This window comes from Dermacentor silvarum, chromosome 5 (genome assembly GCF_013339745.2).
Source record: "Dermacentor silvarum isolate Dsil-2018 chromosome 5, BIME_Dsil_1.4, whole genome shotgun sequence".
In the NCBI taxonomy this organism is placed as follows: Eukaryota; Metazoa; Arthropoda; class Arachnida; order Ixodida; family Ixodidae; genus Dermacentor; species Dermacentor silvarum.
The window spans coordinates 20,383,228-20,410,305 of NC_051158.1; the positions used below are offsets into that span (position 1 = coordinate 20,383,228).

At 46.2% G+C, this 27,078-nt stretch overlaps 2 protein-coding genes across 2 annotated transcripts in view; one reads left to right on the plus strand and one right to left on the minus strand.

Annotated features, from left to right (window-relative positions):
- Window positions 1–1,032: 1,032 nt before the first annotated feature.
- On the minus strand, window positions 1,033–20,072 carry LOC119453010 (uncharacterized). The gene is made up of 5 exons (XM_037714985.2): window positions 19,743–20,072; window positions 19,339–19,417; window positions 14,675–14,793; window positions 4,183–4,248; window positions 1,033–2,612 (listed from the first exon to the last, which is right to left on the minus strand). The coding sequence occupies exons 1-5, from the start codon at window positions 19,804–19,806 to the stop codon at window positions 2,560–2,562; spliced, it is 381 nt and encodes a 126-aa protein (XP_037570913.1). The 5' UTR covers window positions 19,807–20,072; the 3' UTR covers window positions 1,033–2,559.
- A 211-nt stretch (window positions 20,073–20,283) lies between these two features.
- LOC119453011 (FAD-linked sulfhydryl oxidase ALR) overlaps window positions 20,284–27,078 on the plus strand; it is a 35,892-nt gene continuing 29,097 nt past the window's right edge. The window contains exons 1-2 of the mRNA XM_037714986.2: window positions 20,284–20,432; window positions 22,827–23,044. Coding sequence (XP_037570914.1) covers window positions 20,292–20,432; window positions 22,827–23,044 — 359 coding nt within the window. The 5' untranslated portion in view covers window positions 20,284–20,291. The remainder of the gene's footprint in view (window positions 20,433–22,826; window positions 23,045–27,078) is intronic.

Sequence of the window (27,078 nt, forward strand, 5' to 3'; positions counted from 1 at the left end):
GGGAAGTTGGGCTTGCCTATTCTGGATGCCTGCCCATTCGCTACTTGGCGTTAATTAGGCAGTCCACGCGCACGCCCGAGATCTTGCCAACCGGGCACCATTGGAGGATGACAACCGAGCAGAACCTCCTCTCATTACTCTCAATGGCATCACTAAACGATACATGCCGTCCCGTTGCTGATCAGGCGCACAGCGTGGGAACACACGTACTTACAGACGGCGCTGTTTGCCTGTCCGTCTTGTATCCCCGAGTAGAGAGCCTATAATTACGTAAAAATTACGAAGCCCATGGGAATGTCAGACCTCTGCAAAATGAGGATACATAAAAAAAAAGTAAGTAAAATAAAAGGGGAATGCCTTACCAAGTGGACAAAAAGTTTCGAATTTAATTGCTCGAGAGAGGTAGGCTATGCACTTGAACGCTAGGGAGCCTCCCTACACATGCCCACATGGGCAAGACGCCACATCCCAGTTGGAAAGCACCGCCTAGCAAGAAGTAGTTTATTGATGTGAAAATGTAGAGAGGTCGGCCGGAATATGGAGCATCTGGCCTAGCAAACTATGCATCTTACAAAGTCGACAGCATTCTTGGCATAATATGCTCCTGGACAACTGACATTACTTTGTTCTTTGCTGACAGCCATGATATTTTAATTGGCTTAATTTAGTTACATGACGAGATATAGCAAACAGTATGTGCCAAGAGAAAATAAGAAAAGGTACAATTTACAATATATGGCATTTGGAACTTGACAGCAAAACATTGGGCAATGGGTGGCTGAGAGTGAGAAAGGCAAGCAGCACTGAGGGCATTGAGCTACGACAGGACAGCCTCTGTCCAATGTGAAATCGGACACTTTTTGCTAACAATGTGCAGTCAAGTGGCCCCTCTAGCCTTTTATGGAGCACACCAAGCAGGCGTGTATCCAGGCGGTTATCTGTAATCCTGGTAGCAAGTCCCAACTCGTTGCTCACTAAAGAAGCCCACACACACACACACACAAAAAAAAAGGAATAGTTGCAGACGTTGGCAGCGAAATGTGAAGGAGTCTTTATTATACTCATGACCGTCATGATTTCAGCACCAAGTGCAAGTGTCGTTGTGGCTGCGAAGACATCAGTAAAGCGCAGCACTTTATTCGCATGAGTAAAGGTCTATAAAAAACACAATTCAGCGACAAAAACTGCCAGATTCTTGCATGACAGCAATGCATATGACCACCAGCCAACATTGTGCAACAGCAGCTGAAGAGAAGCCTCACACTGTTGGCACGCCTGCGTATAGGACGCAGGCAGCCTATCTAATCAAGTCTTCCGGATGCCACAAAAAAAAGAAATGCACCCACTGATACCATGTCATGCAAGCTGAACAGGAGTTGCAGCGCAATGATTGCGACAGCGGGGGTGTCGATTGTGTTGCAACAATAAAAATATAAATACTGTACACAATTTATACAGTGCTCTCCTCGGAAACTTGCTAGCGCATGGAACAGTGTGGGAACCAAGGAGTGCCGTATGTAGATCTGCACTGCTGCTGCCTGTTGCACTCCGGAAAGCATTCCATGACCTTTCTTTTTTTTGTCTGCGGACACAACTGCACACTGAGTTGGGCCAACAAAACAAACACCTTATGACTGCACTTGTGGCCACGGCTGCAGACAGCACCATGCATATATACACAAATATCGACAGCATAGTGCCGAAACAACACTCCTCTGCTTGCGCCAGGGTGCAGCTCTTTCGTGCCAGTCACGCCAAATGTTCCAACATTCTTTGGTCGGTGATGCAAGAGTTCAATTGCAGAGGGCACTGGTCACATGGCAAGAATTGTATCCGCGATTGCAACAAAGTGCGTGCCGCAGCGACAACTCAACTGAAATCCCCTTCAAAACTGTGAATTCAAAATTCACAGCCAAGAAGACTATGTACAGATACTAAAATGAAAAAAAAAAAAAAAGACAATTCGAGCCGGCACTCGACGGAAGCCAACAGGAGAGTAAAGCCTGCTTACCGCACAGCGCCGACAATTAGGTACATTCTCGGAAAGTCAGTACAATCCTATATTTTAAAAACACTTACAAAAAAAAATAATATTAAAAACTCCCTAAGCAGCTTTTCATCAAGACATATACATATTCATCTCAAGTTGGCCAACAGGAAATAAAGGCAAAAGAGCCTAATTAAAAGAAATATCCCAGTGCTCACATCATACGATGCAATAAAACTGTACCAAGCACTAAAATGTCATCTTTCCATTCCAATTTGAGGGCGGTCGCTATATACATTCAGCCATTTTATGGCAGTGCTGTAAAATAACCACAGTTCCTTGTCTTCTTCCATAATGCAGCCAAGCATGGTCACAGACGCGACACGGGTGTCGTTGTTCATTGCAAATGAGACGGCCAGCCTAAACACACGATCAGAAGACTTGTGTCAAGGAGCAAGCGTGTGGCGCTTTGTCCATGGACTTGATTTCGGTGAAGCAAGCAACACACTCGCAAGTTGTCTTTTGGCCATGTGTGTTACATGTCAAACCCACGGTCTTTCCAGCTTGACAAACTACCTGCGTGTCTCGTCGGGATCTTTCTCCTGGTAGTAGACGACACTGCGATCTGCGCGGAGGTGTACAGGAACGTTATCAGTGCATCAACTTATAATATGACGTCATGCAGCAACTCAGTACTTAAAGCAATCTGTCACATTAACCACGTTCGTGTTTACTCGGCAGAATAAACTGTGGGTGGAACAGTTACTATAACAGATAACAGAAACTAAATAGAAACACTTAATCAGATTAGGCCAAATAAGTATTACAGTAGACATATTACTTCTACTTCTGGTCATTCTATCCCACCAAAGGCCCCGGCCAATGCTCATGTATTTCTATTGGCCTAAGCCTTCATTATTTCAATCCTAAATTTGGCCTTTGCCAGACAATGTGAACTTGACCAGTCAGCATGACCCCTATTGTGGCCCTAATAGCGATCCCTTTAGTGGAAGCATGTCTTGGCGGAGCTTAGATGACACGTTGACCATGTGTCATCTGCAGAAAAATGCATATTTCGGCCTGCCCCCCAAAGGAGATATTTAAGCAATAACAGTAGCTCACAATATGCGATTATGGTATTTGCCCGATTCTAACAACTGCACTTTCTTTTCTTTTTTTTGCTTTCCAAGAAAACTGGGCGGTACATTGCCTGTGTGTTGCAATCGACTATGAAACTAAAACAGTGCTTGTGGATTTCGTATGCTTTACCGCACAACACAGCTGTATTGCGGCAAAGCTGACTTAAGGAAAACGCCCACTACAGGGTCCTTGCCCATTTTTCTAGCTAAAAAAATCGGGCTCGCGTTAGGGTTCCCTACTTCGTTTAGGAGATTGAATCATTTCTATGTGGGTTTTTCTACTTTGGACATATAGAAAGAGGCTGCATATTTGATTTGATGGCATATTAGTATTGGGCAAATACTGCCAATATTAACGAGCGGCGTGTTTTGGCGTTATTTCTACATCTTGTTTATTTCGTCCAGCCGGATAATTCCATAAGCTTCGTCTGCCCCTTGATGGTCAAATTAACAGAAGTCGACTGTATTTGAAAATTCCATTTTCATTAATTCCATGGTATTAAGTAATTATTAGGGAAAAAAAAAAAGAACGCCAACTCCTACTTCTTCAATCTCGTGCCCAAACCCAAGTGCCACTAAGTCAGTGTTACTTTCTATCGTTTATTCGTACAAGTTGCTCTTGCTGTCTTCCACATAAGTTTTGGTGATTCTGCAGCTCCCTCAGATACAACGTGCAAGTTCAAGCAATGCCAGGTGCCATGGAATGTGCGACTCTCTTGCACAATGTAGTTGGCAGAACCTATGAGAATTATATGCACTGAACTTTTACCAATCTAGAAGTCGACAAGCTCCTCCTCCCCAGCGCATCTCTATTCAATCCTCTTAAGACAACGGTGTACTCTTGTCTGGACTGCGTGCAATGGCTTGGACTGTGCGGAACTCATTGTCCACAATTAGTCGTCCATAGTCCGTAGGCTGGTCTGTCCACGTCTAGGCACCTCTAAGCACTTTTTCTCTAGTGGCTTTTGTCGCTGGGCACAGCCAGAACAAACGGGGAATGACATACTGCAAGCACCGATGCCACCATCAATGTTGATTATAAAAGGAAGTGCTTACAATTTCCATCACAGGCTGCCGTGGCTTGTTGCGACTGCTCCAATTGGGTGCATGCACGCTTCCACACTGCAAGAAATAGAGGCAGCAGTGTCTTAGCACCATCAGATTTGAACTATATATGTGAAAACAAGCCAAGCACTTTTTACGACCTAGCAAAACACGCTCCAAGAAGCATCACTGGACCCTGAATTCAGGAGAAGTGGAGCATTCATCCTGTATTCGTGTGCGCAAACCAATAACACATGTGCAGGAGTGAATATAATGCCGGGGCGGGCTGAATGAAGTCTGAAAGAAGTTTTTATTATACGAAATTCTAACAGGTGTTTAATGCGACCTGGCAACATACAGTGTAGCAGCCACGGCCCAGCACTTGGAAAAATAGAACTGCCGCTCTCAAATACTTGCAAGAAAGGCTTGTAAAAGTTCTTCTGTCCACTGTTTTTGCTTAGTTCCAGCTACCTGCTGTTAAAATGATGATCATCATCAACCTATATTTATGTGCACTGCAGGACGAAGGCCTCTCCCTGCGATCTCCAATTACCCGTCTTGAGCTAGCTGATTCCAACTTGCGCCTGCAAATTTCCTAACTTCATCACCCCACCTAGTCTTCTGCCGTCCTCGACTGCACTTCCCTTCTCTTGGTACCTATTTTGTAACTCTAATGGTCCACCGGTTATCCATCCTACGCATTACATGGCCTGCCCAGCTCCATTTTTTCCTCTTAATCTCGATTAGAATATCAGGTATCCCCGCTTGCTCTCTGATCCACACCGCTCTTTGTGTGGTCCTTAAAGAGTCCCTGAAACGGTTCGGATAAATTTTGTAGACGCGTAGGGTACAGCTACAGTAAAACATTCGCGTCTCATATTAAGCTCTGCGTCATGTTGTGACGTGTTGTCGTCTACTTCCGGTTGTCTTGGAGCCAGCGCGCAAAGGCTCTCCAACCTCTTTGCTAGCCGCCCGGCCGTCGATCCCCAGCGAGAGTGATCAAGCAGCGTGGGCTGCGAGCGCTTTGTCGCCAGCGCCGAGCGCATCCGGTATTCCGGTAACCACAGGCGAGCTGGGTGTTTTGATGGATTGGCAGAGACGTAAACTAAAGCCCTTCCATACCGCTGTGATGAAGGAGCTTTGTAGACATACGTGAGCGGCCTGATTGCATGCACAGTCCAGCCATCTGGTAGCGCAGAGCTTAACCAGCCAAATACAGAGCTAATATTCTTGTAACCAAGTGCAAAACATTTTAAACATATAAAAAGACAACGTGTTCAACATTACGCTCCTGCCGAAAATTTCAGCCAGCAGCAAAGTAGAAATAACTTGGTTACTGCTGTATTAGCTGTGTGTTTGGTTGAGCTTTGTGCCACCAGGTAGCTGCACCATGCAAGCCATTCACGTTTGCGCCTCCGTTCATCACGTAAAACGTAGTAAAATGGCCAGTACACTTGCGCTTTCGTTTAGCTGAATACCGGACAAGTTAAGTTCTATTGTGGCAATCCTTCAATGTGAATTGACGGCCGCAAACACGTAGAGGCTGGTGCCGTTTGGATACCGACAGTCCGATGCGCTGCAGCCACTCCGCTCGTCTGCTGCCTTGCAGCGGGGCACTATGTTGCAGCTTGACATGTCGCCGATCGCTACGTTTGCAGCCCACAACTTAACAAGGGCGAACCATGGTGCTCGCGAAAAGAAAGAATGAGACCAACACTGACCGCGCAGCTCTCGTCAACACAAAGCACATTTTAACACAAGCAGACGACACTTGCTGTGGGCCGGAAGTGCTTTTAGTGTAGTGATACATGTCCTTGTGCATTCTCTTTCTGTTACTTTCTTTTTATAGAAACAAATTACTAACATCTAAACTATTACGAACAACATTTGTTACCCATAATGTTGGAAAAATTATCGATGATGCCCAGCCAATCGGATAGCTGGCCTCAATTCGTTCTCATTGTTGCTGAATAGAACAATGTCATCTGCAAACTGAAAGTTGCCGAGATATTCAGCATTTATCCTCACTCCTAAGCCTTCCCTAAGCTAAAATGGTGCAACCTAACGAAAAAATTACGCGTACCCAACGCACATCCTGGAATCTATTGAAGCAGTTAATCAAATGCCATACATTTGCCCATTTCATTCGTGCGTCGGTGGCGTAAAAAAACCATCTTTACTACCTTTATAGGTGTGCAGGTTGCTGGCCTTGTTTTTGAAATAATTACTCTGATAAAACAAATGATGCCAAAACATACTTATTGCAACAAATATATGTGACCAAGAGCACAATTCCTTTAGTAAAGCAAGCCTTTCTAACCGTTCGATGCCTACTTTCCTAACCATTAGGCCACAATTGCACATATACTTCTATTGTGCCAACATGAACTACCTCTTGGAGATCATCACTGCGTGTTGAGAAGCCGGGTAATACATTTGAAATAATTAAAAAGACATGAAGATATAGAAGAGAATATATAAGTTGTCACTTTGTGTAGCACAGTTGCACAAGAGCCATTTTACTTTACACCATAGATGCAGAAATGAAACAAGCAAATTTAGAGCCTTTCATTAGCCACTTCACAATAGCTTCGCTTCACAAATTCGAAAATGTACGTTGGGTCTAGCGAGCTCTCCCAGACATTCCTGACCATGGTGCTAAAGAGAAGTTTCGTAGATGGCTAACACATATATAAAGATAATAGAGGTCAGCAGTTCGTAACAATAACGTGGGGAGAGACGTGAAAAGAGAGGTTTCAAAACTTCCAAACCGAAACAAACATATTGCAAGAGGCCCATGTTGCACAGAAACAAAAGTTTGAAGGAAAGCGCAGAAAGAAAATGGCCACAGGCACAAACAAAAGCTTCAAGAACAGACAACAAGGAAACTGGTTACAGACACAAAAAATGGTATACAACACACAGGCATCACTAATATTTAAGCATGGGCAATGACACGTGATTGTTCCCAATTATAACAAAGCATGCTCAATGTTCAAGAAACTCGTCCCCTAGTACAAGTTCACGATTCAGATAGTTGACTTCCCTTAATTCGACCGTGACGGGGCAGACGAAATTGATCGAATTATCCGCCGGGTTGACTTAGACAAAATGCAGAAGACACTCCGAAACACACTGCTGATATATTTGGCAGTATTTGCTCGAGTTTACCATGCCTCCGAATTAAGGGCATGCCAATTTTCTATGCTCCGATGATGGACCCCTGGCAGCCTAGCCCCGGGCACCAACAGCCATAACCGTTGGACAAATAAAAGTTTATTCCTATCCTAATTTTCTATGTGTACAAAGTAGAAAACTAACGTAGAAATTACTTAAAACACCTAACCAAAGTAAAAATGAAACGCGCACCTGATTTCTGAAAATAATGGTTGGTTTCCTAAAGTCACCTTCGCCGCAATACAGTCATGTTATGTGGTAAAGCGTACGAACGCCGCAACGGCAGTTATGGTTTCTCATTGCACCGCACAGGCAATTTCGGGCTCAACTTCCTTAGAAAACTAAAGGCGCAAGTTAGAATTGGGTAATACTGTAAGCAGACTTTGTGAGCTAGCATTATTGTTTGAAAATGTTCCTAAGGCAGACCAAAATAGGTGTTTTTGTCAGGGAGATGACCTGTGTTCAACGCATCACGTTCCCCTGAGCTCCGCCGAGACAGATGCTGCCGCTAAAGGGGTTGCTATTGGAGTCAACATATGGACCGGACGTGTGCATGCAGGCTGGTCAAGTTCGAATTATCCGGCGAGTGCCAATTTAAGTTGAAATAATGAATGTTTGGACCCATAGAAATGCATGGGCGCTGGCCATGACCATCGGCCGGGATCGAACTAACTGAAATATCGAGTTAACCGGAGTTGAATTAATGGTAGTCTACTGCATTCAGTGATACGTGCACGAAGCCCCAACAGCAGAGGGTATATGGCCCTTTGCCGCCATCCACACAGAGCTGGTGGAGAACCATAATCTTTACAGATTAGATACCCGTCTCTCACGCACAGGTTAAACTGACAGCAGTACATGCGAAGCAGAGTTCAGTTTTTCGAGCGATCAGCAGCGGCAACTACTGCGAATGTCTACCAAGTTTCTATGTGAGTGCACTGGTAGGAACGGCAGAAGCTCACATGTGGACACAAAGCCTAAAAGCTCCGAACTAAATTTGTGGAACACTGCTTAAACTGTCACGGTCACGTGTGCAATATATGGCTCAGTGCGAAGCACGCATCGCTGATCAGCGGTCAAGGAAAGTTCTCTCAGTCGCTTAGACAACCCCCGTGCACCTGGATCGGGCTGCCGCTTTCTTTCTTTTGTTCATTTGTTCGCTCCACGTCTCCTTCGCATCATCCTCGATGCTTTCCCATCCCATCGGGGGTGCACATCGTAGAGAAGTGAGCACGCTACCGCGCTTGTCTGCAGGATTCTCTTGCAGAAGCCACATTATAACTGATAATGTGGCTAGCCCGCCTGCTGAGTCGGCGCCATAAACTGGACCGAGTGTCACGATGTAGCCGCGGAAGCGAACCTTGCGCGTGGTTGTGCATGTGCAATAATACACTGTATCGGCAAATAATGCATGGCTGAAGCAGCCTACAGAAGGTGAAGAGCCACGTCGGAAAGGCAGACGGAGCGGAGAAGCGGAGCAAGGAAGACGCGTTGGCTTGGGTCGGACGTCAACGTTCAGGAGGCCAACAGCTGTCAGAGGGACCCCGTTGAGCACCAACGCACGACGGGAGCTCTAAATGACTCGTCTTCCGCTGCTGTCACTCAGCAGATCAACAAGAGTCTGCGAGAGATAGCCGGCCGTCTCCGCTCGTGCAGTTCGCCATTGGGCGACGCACCGCACCAGCTGTTGGAGCGATCCGGTCGAGCGTCAACGCTCGAGGGGACCTCTTATCGGCACGGCTTCCGCTCCCGTCAACCAACCTACGAACCACAGTCTGCAAGGGCTCACCTGCCGTCTCTGCAGGTGCCGTTCATTGAGCGACGCAACACCACAAAAATTGTGAGTGCACTGTGGTAGTCTCTCTGAACGCTTGGTAGGAATGTTTGGTCTCGCTTGCCCCCATGCCGTGCCCTTGTACATGCATTTCGTGTATGTTTGAATATATGTTAGTGTGTCGTGATTGTTGCCATTCCTTCCTTGCTGCCCTTGGAGGCATCTCTTGACTTCTATCGACACCCTCTTGCGCAAAGCCTACAAGCTGGCTCTGGGAGTACTAATCAGTGCATCTACCGACAAGCTGCTGAAACTAGGGCTCCACAATACCACCGAAGAACTCATAGAGGCTCACCTGACCAATCAACGGGTACGACTTTCTACCACTACGACGGGACGAACTATTCTCAGTAGACTGGGCATTAATGCACCACTGCAGCATCAACCCTAAACGACGGCCTTGCTACCCAAGTGCGTACGGAGCCAGATCCTGGTTCAGCCACTACCAAGAAACATGCACCCTATCCACAACGCAGAAAGAAGGGCTGCAAGGGCTAAAGCCATCACCAAACAGTACGGCAACCATCCACTAGTCGCTTACACCGACGTGGCCCTGTAGCCCGGCACGAGCCTCCACATCCACCGTAATCGTAAGTCAAGAGCACCTGACAAGCGTCTCCATCTGTAATGACAACCCCGTCGTCTCCGAGGAAGTGGCCATCGCCTCGGCGATCGCACAGACGACCGCAGACACCGTCATAACAGACTCCCAACAAGCGTGTCGCAATTTCTCTTATGGCAGAATTCACTGAACCTCCTGACAAATACTCCAGAGGGACTCACGCAAAAAGACGAGTAAAGATTGTGTCGGTGCCAGAGCATCATGACATCCCAGGCAACGAGATGGCGCATCTCACGGCTCGAGGTTTCACTAACCGAGCCCCTGGCACAATGGAGGAGCCCTGGCGACCGCACCCTCTAGTCTCTTATCAGGAAATCACTATGCACTATAGGTTGCAACGAAGAATATTTCCGACCCCGCATAAAAAACTAACCAAAGGTAATGACCGCATGCCTAGAGCACTGCAAACCAACACCTTCCCCCACCCATCTAGAAACTGCCACTTCACCCCCTACATGTCTTCTTCACTTTGCCACTTTTGTGGAGCACTGGGCACCCTCTACCACATGGCAGGGGGCGGTACAGAATCACCTATTAGAGAATCAGCCAATCCATACCACACACACCTGAGCTTTGGGAGAGTGCCCTAGCCAGCTCCACCCTCGCAAGCCAGCGCCAGCTGGTAGCGAGGGCCATAGATGCGGCAAAACCCTATGGTTTCCTGGAAAGGGGAGACCACCCCAAAGACAACTCTTTAAATAATCTCTCAATAAAGATGTTTATTCTCTCTCTCTCGGAGGCATCTCTGACTCGCACAATTAAGTCGGCTCCTCGAACCACATCATAAGACTGGTATTTGTCTCACAAGGCTGCACTGTGAGCAGTATGCGTAATACATGGAGTTCTATGGAAGAGTAAATAGGAGTCGGAAAAGGCCACGTTATGGCCAGTTCTGCACTATAAGACGTTACGTTACAAGTGGTCTAAGCTGTAGCCGCAAGAACGCATAAGACACGAGCGCGATTCTGCTGGAACGAAAGAAAGCCCCACAAGCAGTTGTAAGCTGATGCAAAAACCACAGGGCGGACGAGCTACTGGCACCACATAAAACAACATAGAAGATATACTAGATTTGATAACGAATGAAGAGTTGACAGAAATCTTGCGGGCACCTGTAAACGTCGTTCCATGACTCAATGAAGGTCTGTTCACAATTGCGACGAGACATCACCGATGGCAGAAAGGCGAACTAAAACTTGCATTTCGTCCCACCCACTGATATCACTACTTTCTTTCTCGTTGCCTTGTTCCCACAGTGCAATGTCCTCACTTCACAACGCATTTAGATGTTGCACTTTCAGAATGCTCACATTTTCAGCTCAGCTTGAATGTGGCCTAATGCCGCCGTGATCCAGTTCAGTACTCCACTGAAGCAGACATGTTGAAGTAGACAGATGTCTGAACCCGCCAAGAACAGTGCCTCAGAACGTTTGCGAAATCATCGCATTTGCCTATGCACTTCATCTGTGTTCAAACAGCAATTCAAGTTTCACTCACTGCTATTAATGCTATTAGCATTCTTTGGGCATTAACCACAGTTCACGGTACGTCTGACTGTATCTATGTGTCTGTCTATATATATGTATGTATATCCGTGCCCTACTTTTTGCCCACTGACTAGGGTCACTGGATACTCTACGGTCAAATGTGCAGAGGGTTGGGCTGCTGTGCTGAGGGAACCGGGTCCAAAACCAACCGTTTGACCAACTTATGTCTCTGGGAATATTCCGCTCTTCAATAAACCTGTTTGATGCCAACTTGGGTGACTGCGTGTCTGCTGCCTTTCATAACCACAAGGCTCTCCCCAGATATGAAACTAGGGGCACCCAACAGCCCTGTCAGCATGAAGAGCGACACTGCAGTCTTATAAAGGTTAACGATATACATAATGCATGTACGGTTGCCCTACTAGTTTGTTAACAATGCTATGTGTGATGGACTTCCAACTGGATTGTACTGCGTTGGATTTTTTGTGCCAATGTGGCCAGACAAAGCGCAGGATGCGGATAGAGACGGGGCACAATGGCCATTTCCGCAAGATTTTCTCGTCAGCTGTACAACTGCATGAAATGATCAAAACCTGGGAGTCGCCTAGATAATTCTGGATACTTGGCAGGTATCTGACCCCAACCTCCACTTAGATGGATCTTTACATCACAGTTTGAATTTAACAAAACCACAGAACGCCAGATTGGCACTTTGTGAAAATACCACTGCTGCAGCAGTGCGCAAGACTAATCTCTGCACAATTTGTAGGTCCACGCTGAACGTGTTTGAGAACACAGATGTTCTGTAAGCTGAAAATGACTTTCGAAACCAACAGCGTATGTGTTGTGTCATCAGTCACAGACGCAGTGGCCGGAGGGGAAGGAGTGAGAATGAAAGGACATACCAAGCCACAAGGCGCTAAGTGGCACGCAAGAGATGCGCATACTCTTTAGAATGGTCGAGAAGTGGGGACGACTGGTTCCAACAGTAAGTTCGTTCCGAAACAACAGCTCGTCTGGCTGGTCGCGCACGTATGAAGATCAGTTGTTCAAACAGCATATTGTTGGTATTGTAATGGACACGCGGCTGGACATGTAGACGCATGATTCACAGTAAAGGTGTACTGATGGCGGCACGGCGCATATTCATACAGGCTAGTTTGCTTCTGCGGTGCATGCAATTCTACGTTTTCTTGAATAAAAATGTGCAACAAGCACTTCAACACAAGTGAGGGGCACCGCAGTCTCACATTATGGTGACGTGGGCTTTTAGGGTTAGTGTTGCGATCAGTACATCAAAAACCATTGTGCCGTACGAGCAACTTGCAACGTTCATGAGTAAAAAATAAGGGAACTTTCATGCATTCGACCCAGCCTTGGAGAATAAAATCAGTAAGTTTGCTTTTCACGATCTCTGGAAACTGTCTGAGACATGCGTAAATCTCAGATAAGCTTGAGATGTATTTCTAGTTTCAAATTATCGATATATCAAACTATTTCGTGATTCGCTAGTTTTCGATATATCTGGGAAGTCACCAATAATCTCTCAATGCACTGCCGATTTCTTATTTATGTCATTCTCTCGTTGAAGATTCCCACGCATGAAACGTTTCCTCACTACAAGCACATGCACTGAAAATTAGCGGCTTTGAACACAAACCTTGTGTTCCCTTTCATATTGGCGTAAAGTGTACTTTAATGATGCTTCTCAGTGATTCCTGAAAGGAGTTGCTTGGGAGACACCTTCATGCAAGTGCATTAATGTAGACACTGGAAAGAACCTGACTAAAAAATTCTCAAAATTGTCTCAGAGTGTTACAAAAGTGTTGTGATCGTTTCAGTCAAGTAGCAGTGTTTCCCCTGAAGTTGAAGGGGAGTCAAATGGAGGAACATTCAAGAATATCACACGTGCCAACTTGGGGACCTCGAAACTTGGGGCAGGGTGGATGTTAAAAAGAAAGAGTTTTTTTTTGTCTTGTTCCAGTCCACAGCATCGTCAAGAAACTATGCGGCCACCTAAGCAATCCTTATTATGTGTAAATGCGAGAGCATTACTTGTCACTGTGTCGCCGAGTTATTTCGCTGTTTACCTGTTGCGGCGAAATGTTGCTGGGTTTAGTGCTGCTGCATTATGTTTTCGAGTGTAATGTTGCTGCTTATGAGGTTGCAACAATCCAAGATGACAAACCGGCCCCACTGCGATCTGTCAGCTGAGTTTTATTAAGCAGAGTTCTCAATAAAGTAGTGTTTGACACCCATTGCGTTGAATGTACTTTCTCGATGACACCACTTTACAGCACGATGACAGTATGCTTCCGAGCGGCACCATGGTGTTGATACTACAGCTCGCTCTGTGTTTCACGTGCAACAGCTAGTGAATCGCCCGCCAAGCAGAACCCAACCACGTGCATAGCCTCGAAGATATTCATCACTGTCGCCTGTTGCAAAGGTGGCATAGTGGTTAGCACGCTTGTCTACGGAGCGGTAGCAGTGGGGTGGAGGATAGAATCCTCACTGGGGCCACTTTCGTCTTTAGTTAGATGAAGATGCTGTAATTTGCCTGCCGTTTTTCCGCCACGGCTTTCTGATGATGGCGGGGTTGCACAGAGAGCCAAATAATGATCTCCCATGAAAACATATCTGAATGGCTGCGAGTACAGTAAATAAATGTCTTGACCTGTGGCTGCAGGTGGCGTTGCAGGCGTTGTTAATTAAAGAGCGCATACTAAGCCCCGTCGCAGTCTAAAACGTACATGGGGTGCACAAGGTGAGCAAACGCAAGGCTTGGATCGCCACAACAATGGCAAAAACAGGTCTGCATGGGGACAAGTACAGTTACAAGAGGTCTTGGCCCTTGTACTGTGACCGGAGAAGACGCCTGCATGTGTGTATAAATAAGGAACATGTACTATGTCCCACGGCTTTTTTCTACTCTCAATATGTTTCACCGCATAACATGTGCACAGCGAAGAACCAGCCATTATGCAACGGATACCATTAGACCTTTGCCTAACGCACACTCCTTAAAACATGTCTATATTTGAAGTGACCTGTATTAGGCCTACACTAAATACCCACAAAAGGCTTGCATTTAAATCTACCTTCGGCTAGCAACTTAGCTCATAACGACCATTACAATGCGGCTCTGCTGTGGGAGGCGCTTCCTTTTAATTTGCGTGTGTGTGCTGGGGTTGGGGCAGTTTTTTGGGACATTAACGGCTGTGTCCATGCAATCGGGATGATTAGTCAGAATTTGGGAGTCTCCCAGACAATGTTGCAGGAGAGTTGGCAGGCATGAAATATGGTGTTACTATTTGCCTTCAGTATCCTATCATTATACTGTCTGCATCATTTCCTCATCAGCAAGAAAAACGGGATGCTCACTGGTTTGCAGGTAGCCGACGACTTGCTCGTGGTTCTGTGAGGCGACGTCAGGAGCGTCGCCCCTGACACCGCTCTGTGACCGCCGCCCGTTGGCTTGGCTGTAGGGCGGCCGTGAGGCACTGCAGCGAGATAAAGTGAAAAAGAACAGTGACACAAGTGGTAAAACAAAAACTAGACATATAGAGTTGTCCCAGTCATAACACTTCTGCGCAGTTCGCCTCAGAGGTGGCCTACAATTACAACTGAACATTGTACCCTAACAAGTACAGTCAGTGATACAAAAACAGCATTGGGGCAACAGGGTTCAGCAATCGGAGGAGGCAGTGGTTCACATTACTTCTCCGGGACACATGATAAACTGTGTTGTGCTAAAAATATGTGCTATGACACAGTTTAAGTTTTGCAGCAGCGAGGACATGAACTGAGTTGAGCATGGAGGACTTCTGCTTCATCCCTGGAATAATAAGCTTCTGCTTAGTTTTTAGAATAAATGACAAGAAAGTGCCCTTTTCTCCACTATGCTAGTATTTCATCCGCCACAGGTCCCAGAGCCTAGCCTTCTCAACCAGCAGGAGAGCTCCAGTGTTTTGCTAGTGCTGTAAAACTAAAATTGGGGGTGTTCCTGCATAAGTACCAAAGACGTCAATTCAGCTATCTGTTTGTGGCAAGAAAGATGGTTTTATTTTAACGGTGCTTATACTACACAAACATTATTACTTGAAGTGCTTGCTCATTCGTATACTATATCATGCGGCAAGGCGTCTCCGAGTCAACTATTTACAGCCCTGAGTAACAGACAACTAGCCCATGCACCGCGCGGAATGCAAATACATCGTGTCACTGCGCTTGCTCATCTGACTGGCCCACACAAATGCTAGCTTTTAGAATTTTGCCTGACTCAGAGCGACAGTATGTTAGTTATGACTTGCCGTGGCGGCTCAGTAGCGGTCGGCTGCTGAGCTGAGGTCACAGGTGTGATTCCTGGCCACCGTGGCTAGCTTCTAATGGCAGCAGAATGCAAAAATGCTTGAGTACATAGCTTTGAGTGCATGCAGAAGAAACTCGGGGGGTCAAAATTCATATAGAGCTGCTCACTCTCAGAGTGTCGCTTCGGGAGGTTAAAACCTACCAACCAATCAAACACTAGAGATGATTTATGCATTACACAAGACACAAAATATGGAGCACTCTTCGCAAAACATTTGAGTGGCTCGGATATGCTTCAAGTCCTATGAAATGCTGTAACTACTAGCATACGCTCTTGTGCACCAACCAACCATACTTCCATTTATACCCAGCAGGCAATGCCGTGAAAGCTACTCGGGTAGAGAGAGAGAGAGAGATAATTTATTTGAAGGAAGGCAGAGAGGTCGGCCTGAGCTAGCATGCTCTAGCCTGCTACTCGGGTAGCGTGGTCACAGAAGTGGTCACAGTACACGGAACAACTACAATAACTAATTACGACAACAACTTGTGGACACATGGTCATGTCAAACTGAACTACTTGCACACCTCTGTGCCTCCAGCATGTTACATACTGTTTTGGTAGTAAACAAAAGTGGTGCAATGTGGCCGCTGGTAGCAGAAATGTGCCATTCCACTCATTTCGTGGCAAATAGGTTCATACGTGTGAGGCTTTCCATGTAATATTTTCATCTAATTATTGCATCATACAGTCAAACCCGGATATATCGAATCTGAAGGGGATCACAAAAAGTGTTCGACATACAGGCAACTCGATGTATAAAATAAAAATTTTATACAAAGCTTTTCAAAAGATTTTACTGCTGTTCGGTATATAGAACAATTCGTTATATGTGGGTTCGACTGTTATATAATATGAGACTTAATTTTACATCGAATGACTTAGTGCATACTTAAGGTGACACACTATTATTTAGCTCATAAGAGTTTCCTGCAATAATTACTACAGAGAACCCTGGTGCTGCAATCATTCTGCCACAATGGGAATGATAGGTAGTACATGGATTTGCCTGATCATCGTGCTTGGGGCTTTAGACGTTCTTGTGGCTTTGTTCATTATGCTTTATCTGGGCCTTAATTGGACTAAAGTTCAAAGCAATGTATACTTTTTTTTTTAAATGCAGAAGGTAATAAGACTCTGCAAGCATGAATAATCGCTGCTAGCTGCAGTGGTTCCACTTATCCATGCGTCCATGCCGTAATGGTTTCTACATCGGACTTCTGTGCTTAGAGGCCCTGTGTTTGAATCCTGCCATCGGACAATTTTAGTAATCAGTAGGAGCTTGATGTGGGTGAGTTGGTGTAACATACATGAAAAAAAAAAAAAAAAAAACAGCGCAAAAGAGACGACAGGACCCGTCTGTTGTACCTGTCTTCTTTTTGTCCTCGTCTCTGTTGCGCTGTTTTTTCGTCAAGAATTTTAGCAATGTTTACTTAATTATTTATAACGCAGAACTTTCTTAAAAAGAAATATCACTTTGCAAAGTCATGAAGCCATTTAAAGGGACACTGAAGGAAATATTAAGTCGAGCCAGGTCATCAGAGTATTGGCCTAGCAGTCTATCATCGTTTTCTGTGTGTCAATATATGAATTTCTTGCGTAGGAAATTGCCGTCGAAGTTCCTGCTGCTGCTCCTCAATTTGAACCGCCCGTGCCAAGGCAGAGGACGTGTCATCTCCACGTGACCGCCCTCCATGCTGTTGTTATCTTTAGCTCTATATATGAAGCATGCTGCTTGGCGGGTGCAGGTGTTCAGCTTGCGTGAGTCACTCTGCGGCATTGCTTGGGTTTAGGTTACCACTTACGGTCACTTAAGCCTCCACAGCCGGAGTTGGCAGGGTGGCCAATTGGCACATGTTGCCGCCTTGGACGTTGTAAACGGAGAAAAGCGATGACGCTCGCAGTGGCGGTTCGTGGCCGCTGTCTGTGCATTACAGGTGCCGACGCCAAACATAACAGGTACCGTAGTCGAAAACAGACAGTGCCATTTCGATTTTCTCTTTACGTCATTTTCTCGCTTACAGAAGCTCCCGTTTTCATTACGAATGAAGAATTCGTTATTACAGAAGCCTTATCTTTCAATCTAGTTCAACTTAATATTTGCCTTTAGTGTTCCTTTAAGGCCGGAAGGATGAAATTTAGGCAAATCCATGTATGACCCATCCTTCCCACGTTGGCTGAACTGCCCTGCCTGTAGCTCCCGTAGACAGTAGTGCCACAGTTCCCTCTGGTAATTGTATGAAACTCTATCGTCTCGCTAGCTTTGGCATTGCCACCTATGTCTGAAGTGGAGCATACACATGGCAGACCACGGGGTAAAAAATAAAAAAATAAACAGTGAACCTCTGTAATATGATATGTATAATTGGTAAAAAGCTGTAATAAATCAGAACAGGGGGGGTATTCTGTAAGTGTCCATCTGGTGGACATGTCCATCTCGTCTGCTGCTAACGTTCTGATTGGCTGGGCTGGGGCATGCGAGAGACGGAGACAGGCGCCACAAGCCAATCAACGTTTCAGCAGCAGACGAAATGGGCATATCCACTCGGTGGACACTTACACAATACACCTCCAGGGGTTGTATCTCCGACTGATCACATTAGGGAATACTTTCACGTTTGCAAGACGCCACTGGTTATTCTTGCTGTTGACTTAGCACCACTCAGTGTTTGTCGAAAGTGATCGACCCAAAATAAGGCACTGAATGTCACTATGGTGTTCACTCCTGCCTCTTAATGACCCAGTGTATGAATCAAGCTGGCACTACGCCAATGCGCATCTTTTATCCTTGCGCTCGGAACAGCTAACTACAAAAGTAACGACACCAAAAAAATACCCTAAGGCACTCCGCATAACCACACGCCAAACACAATTAACCGTACGTGCTACAACCTCTTAGCTTTGGTACCATCGGATACCGTCACAAAACCACACCGTCACTGGGCGTAACCAACCTCCGATACTAAAGCACCGTCGCGATCTCTCGTCATCGCACAAGGCAGGAAACACTTCTGACCTCATTTCGCAGCGCAAAATACTTCGCGGTCCAAGGCCGGTACTTCACAGTTGATCGTAGTTCGAGCAGTTACGGAGCTGTAAACAGCGCACATCACGTTCTAGCAGAACGGGTTTTTCCCTCCCGAGGAGTCGACCTACTTTACGGACTTGCAGAGCGAACTATTCAGCATAATCCCACTGTTGCAAAGGGGAAAAAAAAATTATACGCAATTTGATTGATACGAAATGATAATCTTATCACTCCAACACGGAGCGGGAACACGTAAAACATTTTCTGACTGCACTTAGTGAAACAGCGAAACTATGCAGATGGCAGCAAATCTCCGTACGGTAAACGCATAAGCGAGCGATCGGCTGTAACAAAGGGGCTCGCGTTTTTTTTACAGCTTGCGATTTTGCTTCATCCGGTGCGCGCCCAGCGAGCGCACGTCAACAAAAGCGACGCCGACACGCCGGAGGCGTGACAGGAGATCGGCGATTTTTAGGCCTGACCCCGTGAACCGCGCGCGACAGCGGCGTGCGATGTGTCACGTCGACCGACGCGCGCGCCGGTTAGAGCCAACGACCGAGGAAAACCCCCTCAAATTCTAAAAAAAAAAAAAAAAAAAAGCATCGGCACCTCGCACCTCCCACCAAGCAAACGCGAAATAAAAAGACTCACCTCATCTCCGCAGGCCGCTGAAAGTTCGTCCGCTGCTGCTGCTGTGGGTCTTGGTTTCCCGCCTTGTACGAAGAGACGCCTGCAAAAGGCGGCAAGCGAAACGTGGCGTCGTCAGAATCGGATACACGGCCAAGATCCGAGATGAAAACACCGTCTCCTGCCGTTCATTCAACGCCCGTACCCCTCTCTAAAACACGGGCGGCGAGATCGCTTTTTTTTCCTTTGTATATTTTTGCTTCCCCCTCCCGTTCTTTTTAGCCAGCGCGAAATTCCTCGCACCGCGCACGTTCGCTAACTTGCTCGCCGACGGGGAGAGGCGAGAAAGACTACTACATCGGCCGCGTTCCCGAGTTAAAACAACTCACGATCTCGCGTGCTGCTGCAAGGCGGGGAAGAGGACTTACCCGAAGCGCGGCCCCTCAGCAGAGCGACATTGTTCGCGGGAACACCTTTCGAAACGGCGAACATGCTAAAAATGAAGAAAACTTCTCGCTCGCTCGCGCTTCTTGGTTCACGGCGATCGACGGACGGCCTCCCGATGACTGTTCGTCATTCTCCAACACAACTGTGCGGTCGTTGATGAATTCGCCGGGCAAGCAGTAGCGTATCGGTAAAAAGCCCTACGGTGGCGTATCGCCCATTCAGCAGACCACTGCCACGGTTTTCTCTTTCTCCTGTCAAACAAGCACAACAGTTGCAACAGCGGCAGCGTCGGTGGGCATTTCTAAAAGCCGCCGCCGATGGGGCGCATTGGCGCTGCAATCGACCAAATAGAGACTTAAAAACCACGTCAACAAAGTACAGTTTGTACAAAAACATATGCAATATAGCAATATAATTTTTTAAAAGAAAAACGCATTTTGCAAGCAACGGGGTAAGTGGTTGCGGACTAAACATTTTGGCACTCGACGACAAAGTCGAAACGCGGTCGAGACAAGACAGAAACAGGTAAAATGGCGGCGCCCAGCAGATCCGAGGAAAGTTACGACGAGGACTTCGATTATCGCGGAACTAGGAGAAAGAAACCGTGCCGAGCATGCTCAGACTTCAAGGCTTGGGCCAAGAGTAAGGGTGGAGCCACTCCCAAAGAAGCGGTAGGTACTGGCACGCTGTTTGCGCACGCTGCGCGTTCTGCAGTCCATGCATCATTTTGCTTGAGGTGATGTAACAATCGCACGTTGAGCGTGAAGCCATATAACGAAGCTTTAACGCCGAGTTTGAATGACCGTTGTTGACTGCTCAGCCTAGCTTCTGCATGTGCACACGTATGTGTATCACAACTTTTCCGGTAGAACTGCACCGTTGTTGCGGAGCGGTCGCTGGCACATGCTCCGTGTCGTCTGCTACGAAAAATAGTGTTTGAATGTAACGAGCTCTATGCGAGTGATGCGAACAGTTCTTCTGGTAACCCCGTGAATGTTTGTCTTTACTTTCTAATAGCTTGACTAAGCTTGTACGAAATACCACGTCTGGGGAGCTTGGGCGTCTTATCAGGGAGTGCGAGATAAACGCGAGTTACAACATTTGCTTCTGAGATAACGAGCGAGGTCGCCCACGACGTGCTGTCCGAAAAACCGCATTTACTGCACCACGGTTGAGTGGATTGAGTGGGCGGAATTTCGGCGGATGTGTGCAAGATGCATGGTTGTTTGAAGTGAAATATGATTTTATGTAGCATAAAAAGAAAGCGATCAAATCAATCGGAATACGGCCGCCGTGGCCGGGATCCAACCCGAGCTCGAGGATTGGATCTCAACCACGGCAGCTGCATTCCGATGGGGGTGCAATGCAAAAACACTGGTCCAGCGTTGCATTTGTACTCGTATATATCTGATAATTTTTGTCCCCGTTGTTTATTACGGGCTTCGACTGTGATAATCATGCGTGATCACTAAGCGCGCATCCCCCCCATTTCCTCTTTGTTTTTAAAAGTTGAAATTTCTGTTGTCTGTTGATTATATATATATATATATATATATATATATATATATATATATATATATATATATATATGATCTGCCGCTGCTATTGCATAACAGGCCCTGTTTCAATCTGCTATTGTCATCTTATGTATTGTGTTACTCCCTTCTGCAATGCCTGTGCTTGGGCGTATGCCAAATAAATAAATCTGTGGTCAGAGGTTAATTGGGTTTATCGCATAGGTGCTGGTATAGTGAAACTTTCGATTTTCTACACAAAAACGAAAAGCTAAACTTTGAATGTCAAATTGAATAATGAATATTTTTAAACACGGTGAAATAGAAAGGTTCCGTGGACTCCGTTTGGCCACAAAGGGCTTATTTCGTTACCTTACACATCTGACGGATGCCAGGTCAAGTGGAAAGTTTGCAAGTCGAGAAGTGCGAACAATCGCCTTATCGAATACGAATAGTCCATGCCATTCGATTCGAGAATGAATTATTCGAAGTTGTCAAATATTCGTTAGTTTCGAGGAGGTCAAAACACGCATTTCACTCTTGAGGGAGAGAGAGAGAACAATTGATTTGGCGAGGGCTGTTCAGAATGCGGCAGGATAGCTGTGGTAGATGGCGTGGCACCACCCATTTCTGCGCGAATGCATGGGGCATATAACTTCTGGGCAGTAATTTCCAGTAATTCATTGAAAATGACTCGCTTTTAGGCAGCCTATAAAGGGATTTGTTCGGGTTTATTTGGCCAGTCTCACCATGCTTGCAATCCTTTAAAAACTATGTGCGTTGATGTAGTGTCGTATACTTCTCTCATTCAGCGAACTGTGTACGTACATCTAGCAAAACACATTGTTTAACTACTGTCATTATCATGGTGCCCCAGATAATTGAAACCGGTTGTTTACCATTCACAATCTCCTCAATTGCCCGGACACTTAATTGTGAACGATATTAGATGTGTATAGTTGCCAATGCGTGAAAGCCCGATTTCTTTTTCTTTTTTTCTCAGACGGACTCCACGCAAATTTCTCATTTCGTGTTGCTTTAGAAATGCGAATATAATCGAGTTGCGATTGCATATTCGGTAGCCGTGTTTTTTCGAATATTAGCTTTCGATTCCTCTTGATTCTAGAAACAGAGAACAGCTGACTGTACTTGGTGCAACATGACAATGGGCGTAATAAACGCCACGTCTCCGGATGTCTTAGTTATCATAATTAGATAATTAAGCAAATTTAATTATCTGTGCTTCAGTTAACTTTGCCTTAATTACCACCAAAGGTCGGGGGTTGCCAGGTTGGTATCCTTTTTGTACCTTTCGTGTCGTCGACGTGTTGTCGCACAAGGTCGGCTGACTAATGAGACTTATAAGGCTTTCTTCGCTTTAATAACAACGAGCACAGTGTCACACCCTATTGAAGTCCGCCGTAGCACCCTTGCAGCAGAAAACAAATCGCGGCGCCTTTGAGAAATGAAATTACAGCCATCGTGGCCCACAGGTGAGCGCAACCACAAATGCCGCTCCCGTTTCTGATCGATCCGTTCGGTCGGTCGCAGGGCCCGACGCAAGCGGGCGATGCTGGTCCGGCGGCCGACCGCGAGTGTCCACCGGACCGGTCCCAGCTGGGCCGCTGCACGTGGTCCCTCCTCCACTCGGTGGCCGCCTACTACCCCAAGAGGCCCAGCGCGGAGCAACAGCGTGACGCCGACCAGTTCTTCCGGCTCTTCTCCAGGCTCTACCCGTGCAGGGACTGCGCCGAGGACTTCCGCGCAGAGTAAGCATTATATGAGGACAGTGGCGCAATGACGGGAGGTGGGGGGAGTTGTAACGCCATCTACCCATTTAGTGGTCATCCGATCCAGAGATCGCTTTATAATATAAAATGAGGCTTATTGTTCGGAACAGGCGGCTGGAGCAGTTACGTCGGGCAGCATACTGAACCGTAACTCCAGCGTCGTCTTGCGTGAAGCGTTGACGATGCCGTTGGTGGTGTCGGTCATCTTCATCACAAATAGGATGTGCTGAGCTAGAGTAGCTGTAAACCGACACTGCACAATACACACACCCATTCCTGGAAGTTGCCTTTTCGGGGTGATCACGCAGAAGAGAGTGAATATGTATATATTTACGTTATGGTCGGGGACAAATAAGTACCGACCATGATATTTACGACTATTTTTTTTTTGCATTGAATGAAGGTCCTAGACCTCTAAATCTCAAAAAAAGAAAACGCTGGCAAGCCTCGGAGCACCCAGGACGTAATATAGTTTTTGTACAGCCAGTTTCGGTTTCGTTTTGCAGGCAGTCACTGTGGCATGACCTGGGAGCAGGATATTTCGACGTTTTGGCACTCTCTGGGGCTCGCTCGATCGTGCTGCTACTCCTAGTGAGCGCCGAGGTAGCCGCGTAGCAGACGACCGATCGAATGTGCAAACCGCGCAGTGTCCTGCTTTCGCGTGACCACCTTCTGCGCCATGACGCAACGACACGCTAGAAACGAAACCGAAACTGACTGTCGAAAAGGTTTTTTTTTTTAAATTCTTTTTTCTAGGGTTGAGAGATCGCTGGCCGTCATTTAACGGGGGAAATGCGAAGAGTCGAATATATCTTGTCAGTGTGACTTTTAAAGAGACACTAAAGAAAAAAGAATTCTGTATTAGTAAATTGCCCTTCCGCAATACGAAAAGCACCACTCTTACCACGAAAAGACGCTTGGCAAGCCAGAAAAAGCGTGAAAACGAAATACAGGGGGCGACGCCTCCTTCAAGTTCCCGCACTAGCTTGCCGTGACGTCATAGATTTTGATGACATCTTCTAGGGCCTGCTTAATTATTTAGCGGTGCAGACTGACTACATTGTGTTCTAAAGGAGCGCAATATTAAACTTGGCAAGTTTCGGGAATGTTCACTGAGGCAACGCGGCCCAAATACGAAAAACATAATTTGAAATCAGTCACGTCACACTGACGTTTACCGGCGTCGGTGTTCTGGCGCGAAATTCAAAAACTGATACCTTGATCTTCATTTCCTCATCTGATGATGCACATATTATTTTGAAATTCCCGCCTGCAGGGTTCTCAAACAACGCTGTATCAGTCTAAACTGATTTAGTGTTTTGCTTTAGTGGCCCTTGAAGGATGTGAAATGTTGCTGAACTAGCTTTAAAAAAAAAAAAAAAAACACCGTCGTCAAGCGACCGCCAACAGACGCACAAGAGACACGCAGGTCACCCGAAATAGTGGCTTTGCTGTTGCGCGAAATGCCAAGACACCCGTGTACCTTGCATTGGATGAACGTTAAGGAACCCCAGGAGGTCAAAATTAATCCGAAGACCCCCGCTATGGTGTAACTCATAATCAGATCGTGTTTTTGATACGTAAAACCCCAGAATGTAATTTAGACACACAGAAAGTATAATTGCATAGTCGTGAGAATACACATTTATGAGAAACATAGATTGTTTTCTTTCAAAGGCATCAGTTTACCGCGGAATAAAGAAGGAAAAAAAAAAAAAAAAAAACGGGACAAACCTTACTATCGTTCAGGATATATGCAAGGGCGGGGACGCGTCAATAAAATAAAAAAAGGCCGAAGGATAGAAGGGAGGCAAAGTTGACAGTCATTTCAGCATACGCTGAAGAAGATGAAGGCGAAAGCCTCCGCGCTAACGAGAGATTCATTAAATTACTTGAAATTGTCATTCGAATGCGCTGTTACTTCCTATTGCTCGTTTTCTCCCACCAAAGGTCGTGGGGTTCGAGTGCCTTGCTTAACTCTACCATAATAAACTTCGCCTTAATTAACACCAAAGGTCGTGGGGTCGACCATCAATTTTGGTGCCATAACGTCGGACGGTCAATTTTTTTTCGACCCATGATCCACTTAAGGCTTTCGCCTTAATAACTTTGCACAACTCTTTGTTGGTGCTCAAACATTTTGATGAAATTCTGGGGTGTTGCGTGCCAAAACCATAATCTGTTTTATGAGACATGCTGTAGCGATGAAGTTGATCACTTGGGCTTGTCCTCAATATGCGTACATGTCTTTTTTTTTTTTTTTTTTTTTTTTCATTTCGCCCCCATCATTTCGAGATGCGGCCGCCGCAGCCGACCCCGCGACCTCGAGCTTAGCAGCGCCATCCACTAAGCTACCGTGGAATGTGCTTAATCGTTTCCTATTAAATGCAGTTATCGGGACTGGGTGTCATCACAATGGACAAGTCGTAAAGGCCTCACCACAAACAAGTACGTGCCGGCTCACGTCTTATGGCGAAAAAACAACAACAAAAAACAAAACAAAAGAGAGACTATTATTTCTGGGCTTCTGGATCCGAACCACTTTTGCGCAATACAGTGTTGCCCCCATTCCTATGCCGATGGCAAGCTGGTTGTCTTCTTCAGAAACGCCTCCGCACAACCCCGTCAAAAAAAAAAAAAAAAAAAAAAAAGGCGGGGACCTCGAAAACTTCTGGAATTTTTATATCTACAATTTATCGTGAGCACAGGGGTGTTTATATATATTTTAATAAAACCTATTATAAATATTGTATGTATACTAAATAGTCCTTCTTTACTTTTTCTTCTTCCAGTAATTCACTTTCTTTTACTTTTTACACCTTGGTGTTTCATCCCTCTTCTGCAATGGTCAGCGACCACCAGAATTCCGCTCTTCCTTCCAACAGCCGCAAATGAGTAGTCGCTTTTGCCACACTCAGAAGCAGCGCTCAAGAATTTCTATGTAGGCTGCCCTGCCAGGGTGTTTTCCCACAAAAGCTATCGTCGTCCACAAGTTACATTCCTCGCTCATGTCGCCCCCCCCCCCCCCCCCCCCCCCCCTTCCTCCTACACCAGGTAGGTATCGCGAACACAAAAGCATTCCGAGAAGCTACTCGAAACCTGTCATGTCGTCATAGTGAGTGATCGAGTGGGTGATCCTAGCTCATTTACCACCTCTAAACCTTTGCATAGCAGAGGGATGCTCAGGGTTTGACAATGGTAAAAGCTCAGTTGTTAGATGGCAACAGTGCTTAGTTCTACTGGTCGGTGGTGAACCGTAATGTTGGGTTGTCGAATACCTTTCTCGCGGCGCGTGCGGCAGCGTGGTTGCAAATTACACGTGCACGTGTCGTCACTACCTGCCTCAAGAATTAGGATTAAGTTTTCAGCGACGCGTAAATAATAATAAAAAAAGAATAATAATGAGAAAATTGAGACAAACACATAAATGAATCGAAATAAAACGTGTAAAAGAAGATACCTGTGAAGATTGGAAAATTCCGGGATAAACGTGAGTCGGCCGTCGTTTTCTTTGACATACCTCCGCCGAACGCGTGTTTTGAATGTACGAATCGCAGGGGATGTGCAATCCGGACTGCAGAGTGCTGGCCTCGAGCTTACGAAACAGGGGCAGCCACGTGGATTTAGATGCGTTGAGAGCGAAATGGATCTTACGCGCGCGCCTTGTGGTTATTGAAACGCATTAGGAATGTAGTCTTGGTACGTAGACTATATTAGCACTGTCGCAGTAAATGTTTCCTCGCATGTTTGAAGCAGAAGGAAAATACTCCGACTTTTTGCGATTGATGGGTTGGTATAATTTGTGGACAAACTTTTGCACCGAGACAGCTGTATACCAGCTCTCTCGGTGTCGCTTCTAGTGCCGGCAACACACGTTTTCCGACCACGCAGTGAGGCTTGCCATGTGCACGTACACAGGTCAACACACTTGTCTAGAACACATTCCTCGGGGCCAAAGCAGCCACCAAAGCTTAAGCCGACCACCACTGCGAGAGAAATCAATCTAAACTGTA

Excerpts from the sequence above, each read along its gene's own strand:
- LOC119453010 (XM_037714985.2), bottom strand. The coding sequence starts at position 19,806 with ATGTTCGCCGTTTCGAAAGGTGTTCCCGCGAACAATGTCGCTCTGCTG. Across the intron at positions 19,418-19,742 it reads GCTGAGGGGCCGCGCTTCGG|GCGTCTCTTCGTACAAGGCG; the intron begins GTAAGTCCTCTT and ends CGCCTTTTGCAG. Across the intron at positions 4,249-14,674 it reads CGTCGGCTACCTGCAAACCA|TGTGGAAGCGTGCATGCACC; the intron begins GTGAGCATCCCG and ends TATTTCTTGCAG.